General features: G+C 43.5%; 1 protein-coding gene across 3 annotated transcripts in view; it reads left to right on the plus strand.

Moving 5' to 3' along the window:
* Lyrm7 (LYR motif containing 7) overlaps positions 1 to 11,522 on the plus strand; it is a 16,929-nt gene that overhangs the window by 4,333 nt on the left and 1,074 nt on the right. For 2 of the 3 annotated variants that reach the window (XM_013347447.2, XM_013347448.2), the window contains exons 2-4: positions 188 to 260; positions 2,095 to 2,165; positions 3,085 to 3,166. In XM_013347447.2, the coding sequence (XP_013202901.1) occupies positions 188 to 260; positions 2,095 to 2,165; positions 3,085 to 3,166 (226 nt within the window). Of the gene's footprint in view, positions 1 to 187; positions 261 to 2,094; positions 2,166 to 3,084; positions 3,167 to 11,034; positions 11,176 to 11,522 lie in introns of those variants that run through there. The other variant, XM_026780449.1, reaches the window with a different exon arrangement.

The raw sequence follows: 11,522 nt of genomic DNA on the forward strand, positions 1-11,522 counted from the left end.
GAACTCACAGAGATCCGCCTGCCTCTGCCTCCCGAGTGCTGGGATTAAAGGCGTGCGCCACCATCGCCCGGCTCATACTGGTTTTTATGTGGATTCCAGGGATTTGAACTCACAACTCAGAACTGCGGAGCATGTGCTTTATCCCCTGAGCCATCTCCTCGGCCCTGAATTCTTTTTTTTTTAATAGGTTTTACAGCTCTTTAGAACACTACACAGGACCAGACAACAAGTTTTTAAAAATGATAAGAGAGCATTAGAAGGTAAATATATTTTTCACTCCTTTAGAGCAAATCCATGCTTTTGTTATTTGTCTTATTTGTTTTGCATTGCTAGGAATTGAACTTAGAGCCTCACCCATGTGAAGCAAATCACTCCATCATTGAGCTAGAGTGCCACCGTGAGCTGGGAATCTTAGATATCCCAGGCTGGCTTTGAAGGTTCTCTTGTAGAGGGTAACCTTGAGCTCCTGGTCCTCCTGCCTGAGGTGTGTGCCACCACCCCTGGTGCACACCCATTCTTTAGCTGGCTGCTCTGTAGACCAGGCTGGCCTCAAACTCACAGAGACCCACCTGCCTCTGCCTGTGCCTTCTGAATGCTGGGATTAAAGGTCTGCGCCACTACCACACAGCTAGGATAGGACCAGACTCTTAACCCTGAGGAAGATCAGCACCAAAGAAGACTCCATGGCTATTTTTCTGTCAGCATGGGTTATTTTATTGTTTTAGCCAACATTTGTTGAATATTTACTAAGGACTTCATATAATTAAGTTGCTGCAATGTAGGTGGTATGTGTGAGCCTAAAAGGTTGTTTTGTTGTTGTTGTTGTTGTTGTTTTGGTTGTTTGAGACACACAGGCCACTTTATAGTCTTACCCATCCTAGAACTTGCCATGTCGACTGTGCTGACCTCAGACTCACAGAGCACCTCCTGCCTTTGCCCCCCCCCCGCCCCTCCCCCCACTCCGTACTTAGTTAAAGGCATGCATCACCACACCTACCTACCACACCTGGCAACTCTGCTTTCATCATTCACTTTTTCTTTAGCCAAGGTGCTCGGGATCAGATCTTCCATACTGATGCATCTGTGTGTGCGGGTATATACAGTTTGCACTGGTTCTTCCCATCTTCATACAGCATTTTAGTTGGGTGTGGTAGTACACGCATGTAACTCTAGCATTCTGGAGGCTGAGGAAGAGGACTCACATGTTCAAAACAGCCTCGGCTTTACAGTGAGACCCTTGCTCAAAACAAAACAAATGTTTAGATTTACACAAAAGACATACTTGGGTTCAGAATACTAGATTCTTAGAATCTAGTAGTTCTGAAGGTACACAAATAAAGTTGAAAAGGCCGGGCGATGTTGGCGCACGCCTTTAATCCCAGCACTCGGTAGGCAGAGGCAGGTGGATCTCTGTGAGTTCGAGACCAGCCTGGTCTACAGAGCTAGTTCCAGGATAGGCTTCAACGCCACAGAGAAACCCTGTCTCGAAAAACCAAAACAAAACAAAAAAAAATAAAGTTGAAAAGAAGCCAGGCTTGGTGGCCTTAAAGTCTGGAGAATCTCTGAGTTCCAGGCCAGCTTGGTCTGTATAATGAGTTCCAGGATGGCCAGAGCTATGTCAAAAAAAAAAAAAGAAAAAAAGGCAGAAGGAAGAAGAAAAAAGCCTTACCATCTATAGCCCAAGGTGGCCGCAAACTTAAAATTCTCCTGCCTCATCATCTTTTTTTTAATATTTATTTATTTATTTACTTATTTATTTATTATGTATACAATATTCTGTCTGTGTGTATGCCTGCAGGCCAGAAGAGGGCACCAGACCCCATTCCAGATGGTTGTGAGCCACCATGTGGTTGCTGGGAATTGAACTCAGGACCTTTGGAAGAGCAGGCAATGTTCTTACCCTCTGAGCCATCTCTCCAGCCCCTGCTTCATCATCTTAAGTGCTGCTCTCATGGTGTTGTGATATCATGCTTGGCACGGAACACATTGCTCATGCTTTGCTTTATGTGAGAAGTAGAAATTCATAATGAGTTATGCTGAATAACATGTAAGAATCATGGGTATTAAGTTACATGTATTTCTCTCTCTCTCTAGCGGCCAGAGTAAAGATAAATGAAGAATTCAAAAAACATAAAAGTGAGGCCTCTCCGGAGAAAATAGAAGAGGTGCAGTAACAGGTTTCAGTTGTTAACAGAGCTGGTGTGAATGTCCTTGGTAAAGAGAGGAGGCAAGAGTGGAGGGTCATGTGAAGGAAAGCCATCCCTGGTAGTGAGAGCCCCCACAGCCGCAGATGCCTGCACTTGTTTGCTGTGGCTCCCCTCGGGCTTGTCTCCTACCCCCAAAGATAACAAGGTCCCTGGGAAGAGAACGCAGAAGCAGCTCTGGTCAAGGCCAGGGCAGCTGAGCCATGGCAGAAGCTGCTATAGCGGTCTCATGATGCAGCACTTCACAGGGAATTGTAGGTCGGGAAGCAGTGCAGAGTGGAGCTGGGCGTGGTGGGGTTTGCCTGTCTTTGTAGTGCTCTAGAGGCCGAAGCGGAAGAATCACGAATCCATTGCCAGCCTGGGCTACATACATACTGAGAAAAGAAAATTGTGGGGATTCTTATGGCACAGAGAATTGATTGGTAAAAGAGAAAATACAAATAAGAGAATATCTCTAATAATTAATAATATTTGTACGAGTGAACAACAAATTAGAAAAAATTGCTTTTTCATTTGTTTTATTTTTATTTTGAGACGGGGGTCTCACTATGTAGTTCTGCTGTCCTAGAGCTCACTATGTAGACCAGGCTGACCTCTGCCTCCTAAGTGCTAGGATCAAAGGCGTGCTCTGCGATGCCCAGTCTCCAACACATTTTAAAATGCATATTATAACAAAGTTCTAAGTCTATTTGAACAAAATTTGGGCTAGATAGATAAAAATGAAGGGCATCTGAAGTGTTTGCACTTCCTATACTACCTGATGCAGTTGCACAAAGCTAGAAGCCACATTATCAGAAAGTGGCCTGTAAAACTGTTGTCTTCAAAACCAGTGCAGCCCTATGAAGCACTCAGGGGTGACTCTGTCTGATTTTCTTAACAGATGTTGAAAGTGGGTTCCGATGTTGAACTATTACTCAGAACATCTGTTATTCAAGGTATTCACACTGACCACAACACCCTGAGTAAGTAAAGTGGGTTGGAGGGATATGATTGCTGACTAATGTTTCAAAATAGTAACGTTACTGCTCCTTTGTTTGTCTTTATTTTGTTTATTATTATTGTTTTGTTTTTTCTTACTCTGAGACAGGGTTTCACTCTGTAGCCCTGGCTGTCTTGAACTTGCTGTGTAAATTAGGCTGGCTTCCCCTGGGATTAAAGGCATGATCACAGCCACCAGTCTGACATTACTGTTTAACACCAACACCAGAAATGAACTCAAGTCCTCAGCTGAGCCATCTCCCCTCCCCCTTTTTTCTTTTTACTTTCAAGTTTGTTTGTAGATTCTTTTATTTTACTTTATGTGTGTGCATGTTTTGCTTGCATGTATATATGTGCACCCATGTTTGCCTGATATCAGTGGAAGTCACAAGAGGATGTTGGAGTCCCTGGAGTTAAATAATAAATGGTTGTTAGCCATCAGATGACTGATGAGAACTGAAACCAGGTCCTCTACAAGAGCAGCTGTGCTCTAAACTGCTGAGCCATCTCTCTAGAGCCCCTCCGCCAGATCTAATTCCTGGATAGATTGCAAAACTGTAGTTTTATTCACATACTTTTTAGCCGGGCGGTGGTGGCGCACGCCTTTAATCCCAGCACTCGGGAGGCAGAGGCAGGCGAATCTCTGTGAGTTCGAGACCAGCCTGCTCTACAGAGCTAGTTCCAGGACAGGCTCCAAAGCCGCAGAGAAACCCTGTCTCGAAAAACCAAAAAAATAAAAAATAAAAAAAAGATAAAATAAAATATTCACATACTTTTTGTGTTTTTTTGTTTTGTTTTGTTTTGTTTTATTTATTGTTCTTGTTTTTTTGAAACAGGGTCTCATTATGTAGCCTTGGCTATCCTAGAACTCATTATATGCAGACCAGGCTGGCCTTGAACTCACAGAGATCTGCCTGCTTCTGCCTCCTGAGTGCTGAGATTAAAGGGGTGCACCTATACCGGCTACAACCATTTTTATGTAACCATATTTATTATTTTTTCTGGCATCATTTATTATCGACTTAGACTGTCTATTTTTTTTGCCTTTTATTCTATAATTAGTTATTTTAGTTTAGAAGAATTGGGATTATAGGAAATGGAAATATACGCCAGGCCTTTTTTTTTTAAATTTTTTTATTTACTATGTATACAATATTCTGTCTGTGTGTGTGCCTGCAGGCCAGAAGAGGGCATCAGACCTCATTACAGATGGTTGTGAGCCACCATGTGGTTGCTGGGAATTGAACTCAGGACCTTTGGAAGAGCAGGCAATGCTCTTAACCGCTGAGCCAACTTTCTAGCCCGTTGTTAATGTTTTTAACATTTGTGTGTGTGTGTGTGTGTGTGTGTGCGCTTGCACACTCAAATGCACACACATATATACTAGTGGAAGTCAGATGCTAGCTCTCATCAAGTGGGTTCGAGGCATTGAGTGTGGGGTGCCAGGCTTGATGACAGGCACCTTTACCCACTGAGCTATCTTACAGGCCCCTTAGTTTGTATGTGTCTGCTAACTAAGGAAGTATGAACGCCTTTCAGTGGGTTAGCAGAGATCTGAATATTCTCTTTACAAAGTGCTCACTTTCCTACAGGATTGTTTGCCTTTTTTCTTGACTTGAAGGAATTCTTTTTTTTTTTTTTTTTTTGGTTTTTCGAGACAGGGTTTCTCTGTGGTTTTGGAGCCTGTCCTGGACCTAGGTCTGTAGACCAGGCTGGTCTCGAACTCACAGAGATCCGCCTGCCTCTGCCTCCCGAGTGCTGGGATTAAAGGCGTGCGCCACCACCGCCCGGCTTTATTTATTTATTTATTTTTTTATTATGTATACAATATTCTGTCTCTGTGTATATCTGTAGGTTAGAAGAGGGCAACAGACCTCATTACAGATGGTTGTGAGCCACCATGTGGTTGCTGGGAATTGAACTCAGGACCTTTGGAAGTTGAAGGAATTCTTGTATGTTCTAAATATAAATCTTTTATTGGATATTTCTATTCTAAGAATCTTCTACTTGTGGTCTTTCCCTTTGAGGAGTTTCTTATTTAATATAGTCTAGCTGATCCATTTTCCTTTTTTTATTTGGAATTTTTTGGGTCTGCCAACCAGCTCCCAAATAAAGGCACGGAGACTTACTATTAATCATGAATGCTCGACCTTAGCTTAGGCTTGCCCCTAGCTCTTTTAACTTAATCTAACCTGTTTCCATTCATCTGCATGACTTTTTACCTTTTTGACTTGGACTTTTTATCTTTCTTTCATTCTGTATGACCTACTTTCCTGCTTCTTCCATGTCTGTCTGTCTGACCGCTGATGTCTCCCTGTTGTCTCCTTTTCTTTTTTCCACAAGCCTAAATTCCTCCTCCTATTTACTTTCCCTGCCTGGAAATTCTACCTATACCTCCTCCCTTGCTATTGACCATTCAGCTTTTTATTAGACCAATCAGGTGCGTTAGGCAGGCAAGCTAAAACAGCAACATATCTTGACATAGTTAAACAAATATTCCACAACATTAACAAATGCAATACATCTTTACAAAATTAAACAAGTATTCTGCAATACTTTATGGTAGATATTTTTAGATTCTGGATCCTGTTGAAGAAGATTTTGTGTCAAACAAGGTCATGGAGGGATTCTCCAGTGCTTTGTTCGAAAAGTAGTGTCTTAGGGTTTCTATTGCTGTGAAGAGATACCATGACCAAGCAAGTCATTTTATTTTATTATTTTTTATTTTATTTTATTTTGAGACAGGGTTTCTCAGTGGCTATGGAGAAATTTGCTGTGTAGATCAGTCTGGCCTCGAGCTCACAGAGATCCACCTGCCTCTGCCTCCCGAGTGCTGGGATTAAAGGCATGCACCACCACCACCCTGCTGGCTTTGTGTGTTTTTTCCTTTTTTTTGGTTTTTCGAGACAGGGTTTCTCTGTGGTTTTGGAGCCTGTCCTGGAACTAGCTCTTGTAGACCAGTCTGGTCTCGAACTCACAGAGATCCGCCTGCCTCTGCCTCCCAAGTGCTGGGATTAAAGGCGTGCGCCACCACCGCCCCGCGTGGCTTTGTGTGTTTTAAGAGCACGTGGTCCTCTCACAGATAAGCTTCCACAGCAAACTAGGTCACTGAACCATATAAAGGATCTTTACTCTTACTCTGAACAAACATGAGTTAAAACATTCTGACTCCTTCACCTTTGCAGTTACTGGGTGCGGAACTACTGTTGCACAGGCTATTCTTGAATTTCTCCTGGTATAGAATTAGTATATTTCCTCTCCCCGCCACACACGCACACATACACACACACACACACACACACACACAAGGGCAGCAGCCCACGTTCCTTTTTTTGGTTATTTTGTTTTTATTTATTTATTTTTGGGACAAGGTTTCTCTATGTAGCCCTAGCTGTTCTGGAACTTGCTTTGTAGACTAGGCTGGCCTTGAATTCAAAGAATCTGTCTACCGCTGTATCCTGAGTGTTGGGATTAAAGGTGCCAGGCCTAGCATCTCTCTCTCTCTCTCTCTCTCTCTCTCTCTCTCTCTCTCTTCTCGCTCTTGCTCTCTCTCTTTCTCTCTCTATCTCTTTTTTTTTTTAGGTCACTTCCTGAAAAACCGTCAGTTTCCAGGGCAACTTCTTCTAGCATGTCTGCATGCCTAACCACATCTTCATTGTTTAAGATGAGATTCAAGATTGTGTCTTTGTTTTGGAGCAGGCTGCTTGAAGTGAAATCTCACAGGCATTCTTCTTCCCACCGGCCTAGTCAGGGGCCATCACTATGACTTAGCAGCTGTGATCAGTATCTAAATCCAATCCCAGAGACTCATAAACGGAGCTGTCCTCATGGCTGTAGCTTCGTGGTCAGAACTTGAACAATTTTGTAGAAAGGAGCCTTTATAAGATGATGGGAGTTATGGCTTTGTGGCAAGGTAGAAACAGTAACAGCCAGTTTTGGAGATTCTTCGTACCTCTCACCAGAGTTGAAGACGGAAGGTTGATATCACAGTCAGATGCTTCTTGATTCTTTCACGTAGCCATGGTGATAAACCTTTAACCACAGCCTGGAGGCTTGGAGACAGGAATGTATTTTGGAGGCTGCAGAGGTCTGGACTTTTCAAACCAGTGCTTTCTGGCAGGGGAGATGTCTTTCATTTCCGTAATGGTGTCATCCACGCCTGCTGCGACTCCCAAGTTATGTGCTCGTTCCACTGAGTGAGGAGCTGTAGTGAGGTTTCCACCAGAGAAGACCACTCGGACACAGAGTCAAGGCAATAAAAAGTTTTTATTAGCTGGCTGGTGACAACACTAGGTGTTCAGGTCCCAAGTGCAGTCCCTAGCCTTTCCCAGGGTGGGGTTTTAAGCACAAAAATCACATCCTGGGTTGACACACGTCATTTAGGGACTGTTCCAAAACTATGGACTTTGATGGATTAGGTCTTTGTTCTCATTTTGGTCGATGTTGCTGTCTCTGTGCTGGGTCCCAGGGCCTGAGTGGCACTTCCGTTATCATGTCAGTATGCTGAGATGTGGGCCAGTTTATGCTTCGAGAGTTTCAGTGTTTGCTTTGTTAGTTCCTTTGTCTGGGTTTGAGCTACTTCCTGGTTGGAGCAGTTGCCTCTACGGCCCTTTGGTGGTAAAGTACCTGAACGCTAAGTGTCGTCACACGGAAAGTGAGCTGTTGGCTGTCTTTCAGCTCGTTGGGTGAGAGGAGGCTTCAGTATGGACCATCTTGATCTTTTGAGACAGGGTTCCTCTGTAGCTTTGGAGTCTGTCCTGGAACTCGCTCTTGTAAACCAGGATGGCCTTAAACTCATATAGATCTGCCTGCCTCTGTCTCCTGCATGCTGGGATTAAAGGTGTGTTCCACTATGCCCAGCTCAGATGTCTTTTTTTTTTAATTTCTGCCTTTTTGTATATGTGTCTGTGTCAGTGTGTGCATATTTGTGTGTGTGCACATGTGTATATGGAGGCCAGAAGTTGGTGTCAGGTGTACTGGATTGCTGTTCACCTAATTGTTAAAGACAAGGCCTCTCACTGAACCTAAAACTCTCTGCTTTGGCTACATTGGCTCACTTATCATACCCAGAGATCTTCCTGTGTCCACCTCTCTGGCTCTGAGATCATGGGTGTGTGTTCTGCACGGGTGCTCTGGATCCAAACTCGGGTCCGGTGCTTGCACAGAACACATTTATCAACTCACTCATCTCCCCAGCCCTAAACTTCTACCCTTTGATCCTGTACATTTGTCAAACACTGATTGTTTTTCTAAGACAATTTAATGTGACTCAGCCCTTATTGTGATAGGCATTGGGATTTTTGTGGAACAATGGGTAGGACAAATCTGGTTCTTGTCCTTACGAAACTGTGCACTCTTTGTAAAAGATTGATAGTTTAGTGTTCCCCCAAAGCACTTTCTGTACGTCAGAGGAGCCCCAAGGCCAAACACCGGAAGGGATAGGTTCTTAGAAAGAAAGTGACTGCTGGGCGGTGGTGGCACACGCTTTTAATCCCAGCACTCGGGAGGCAGAGGCAGGTGAATGCCTGGTTTACAAGAGCTAATTCCAGGACACCTAGGACTGTACACAGGGAAACCCTGTCTCAAAAGAACATGACCAAAGAGTAAACTTCCATCTCAGCGTATTGCTGTTTATGTGCCTGATATATTTAGTAACTTTTTTATAACTTTAAACTATCTTAATATCCTATACATTATTAGTGTCCAAATGTTTCTGTCACACTATTGTGAACTAGGCTATCCATTATGCATATCTGTGTGTGTATGTATGTATATATATATATATTTAAATTTAAAATAAAAAATTTTTTTGGAGACAAGATCTCACTCTGTAGCCCAGGCTGGCCTCAAACTCGCTGTGACCCTCCTACCTCAGTCTCTTTAGTGAACTCACTCTGTAGACCAGGTTGACATCAAACTCACAGAGGTCTGCTTGCCTCTGTGTGGGATTAAAGGCATGTGCCACTACCACCTGGCTGATCTGGTGACCTTTACAGTGGTAAATCATAAGGTCAGTGACTAATGGGGCACAAACAGATCTGGACTACAGCAATAAAAGAAGCAGCCCAAATGTCAGTACATGCTGGGTAGCTTCTTTTGCTTTCAGCAAGATGCTGAGAAAGAATACTTGCAGATGAAGTTGGTCCATTCACAAACAGGGATGGATGAGTCTTACTTTGCTAAGGGGCGTTCTTTGTTTAAACCTGTATTCTGAGGAGAGCCTTGAGGAGCTGCAAGGTCACTGGTCCCACTGTCCCATGTAAGACAGATGTAAAGAGGCTTCTAAAATGTAACCTGGGTTTGCTCCCAGGCCTCTTTCCTCCTTATTCATGGGAGCTCGTTGTGTTGCTTTTCCTTTCTATAAGAAGTGCTCACTTTAAGGCTAGTGAGTGTGGCAGATTACCAAAGAAGAATGACTGTCTTTATTGCTTAAAGTTGGGTAAGATAATTTGTCTGTGGCTTCTTGTTTGTGGAAACAACTGGAACCAGACTTGAAGTTTATAGTTTTTGAGTGGATTGTATTGCTAAGAAACCCAGGCTTGTGGAGTTTACTTCAGCTCTGAAAGCCATTCCTGCTCTCCTGAACTCAGATAACAGGAAGTGGACTGTGAAAGCTTTTTTTGAAGCTCCCAAGAGAGGCTATCTTCCCCAAGATCTCCATCTCCCCAAGACAGGAAGTGGCTCAGAGGCTACATCTGGCATCTGTGTTGTAGAGTGCATCAGAGCAGAGCTTTGAGTCTCTTGAAAATAGAACTTGGTACTGCCAGATAGATTGTCAGGCCAAAGATTAGTTCGTTACCAAATTAAGAAGTTTGCCTTTTCCTGTCCCTAGGATTTAGATTTTCTGTGGCCCGAGCACTGCCATGGATTCCCAGTAGTCTCATGTATTTATTTTTGTTTGTTTGTTTGTTTGTTTATTTTTGTCTGTTTGTTTGTTTTTCAAGACAGGGTTTCTCTGTAGCTTTAGAGCCTGTAGCTTTTTTTTTTTTTTTTTCAGTTTTTCGAGACAAGGTTTCTCTGTAGCTTTGGAGCCTGTCCTGGAACTAGCTCTTGTAGACAAGGCTGGCCTAGAACTCACAGAGATCCGCTTGCCTCTGCCTCCCAAGTGCTGGGATTAAAGGCATGTGCCACCACTGCCTGGCCTTAAATGGTGTTTTTTTTTTTTTAATTTATTTTTCATCCCTTCATTTATTTCCATTTATTTCCAACTAAAGTGGGGTAGGTGTCTACCATGTGAGCCACAGACGGACCCAGTGGGCACAGCAAGCCAGCACTGGGTCTTTGGGGACAGGTTGTAACCGGAGTGTTCCGTGAATACGTATGTCCGTGTTGCCCATCCAGAGAGGGGCCATGAGGAAGGCTGTAGCGTTCTTTCCCAGATTGTCTGGCATCTTTTATACACCTCTATCTACTGAGTATTGTTTCCACTGAAGCTATTGTTTTGTTGAAAAGGAATGGGCTGGGTGGGGTTCCCCTCCTGCCCTTTGTTCTTCCTGCCTGCAGTGCAGATGTGGTAGCGAGGGAAGGCAGTCCTGGGTTCTTAGCAGCACCGAGGACTTGCACTAGCTCAGGCCTGCTGTGTTCATAGTGGAAGAAAACTGAATCTTACTAAACCACTGGTAGATTTCTGCTTATTCAAAGCTGAACATAATATAAAGTAGTGTTGATGGGTTTAGTAATTTATTCTTCAATGTAATAGTCTTGAATTCTTGCATTTTCGCTATAAAAGACATTTGTGAAGCCTTACGTTATTATGTGACTATTTTTTTCAATAGGTTATGAACCACTTTGAAGTAAAAAAAAAAACAAAACCACCTTTTTTTTCTTTTTTTTTTTTTCTTTTTGGAGACAGGATCTCTTATTCTGTAGCTCTGGCTGTCCTGGATTTTGCCTGTAAACCAGGCTGGCCTCCAATTCACAGAGGTCATTCTGTAATGACAGTTCCTCCTGGCACCAGACTGCCTCTCGCATTGCAGTTAGCATCCTTGGCTCCTGCCCAGTAAGTTCCCTAAGCGACCTGTCTGAAGACTGCCTCAGTTAGGAGCCATTGCTGAGGATCAGGATGTAGCTCAGTGGTAGGATACAAGTTTAGCAATGCATGAGGGCCTGGGTTTGGTTCCCAGCATCAGAACAAAAAGGAACGGAGGAAAAGAGAGGGGAAATTATGAAAGGGGAGGGGAACCACTGTTCTCTAGATGAGGACTGTCTAAATTATGAGAGTGATATCTTGCTTTCTATAAAAATTTCTAAGTAGCTGGGCGGTGGTGGCGCATGCCTTTAATCCCAGCACTCCGGAGGCAGAGGCAGGTGGATCTCTGTGAGTTCGAGACCAGCCTGGTC

This window comes from Microtus ochrogaster, chromosome 7, assembly GCF_000317375.1.
Source record: "Microtus ochrogaster isolate Prairie Vole_2 chromosome 7, MicOch1.0, whole genome shotgun sequence".
NCBI classification, from domain to species: domain Eukaryota; kingdom Metazoa; phylum Chordata; class Mammalia; order Rodentia; family Cricetidae; genus Microtus; species Microtus ochrogaster.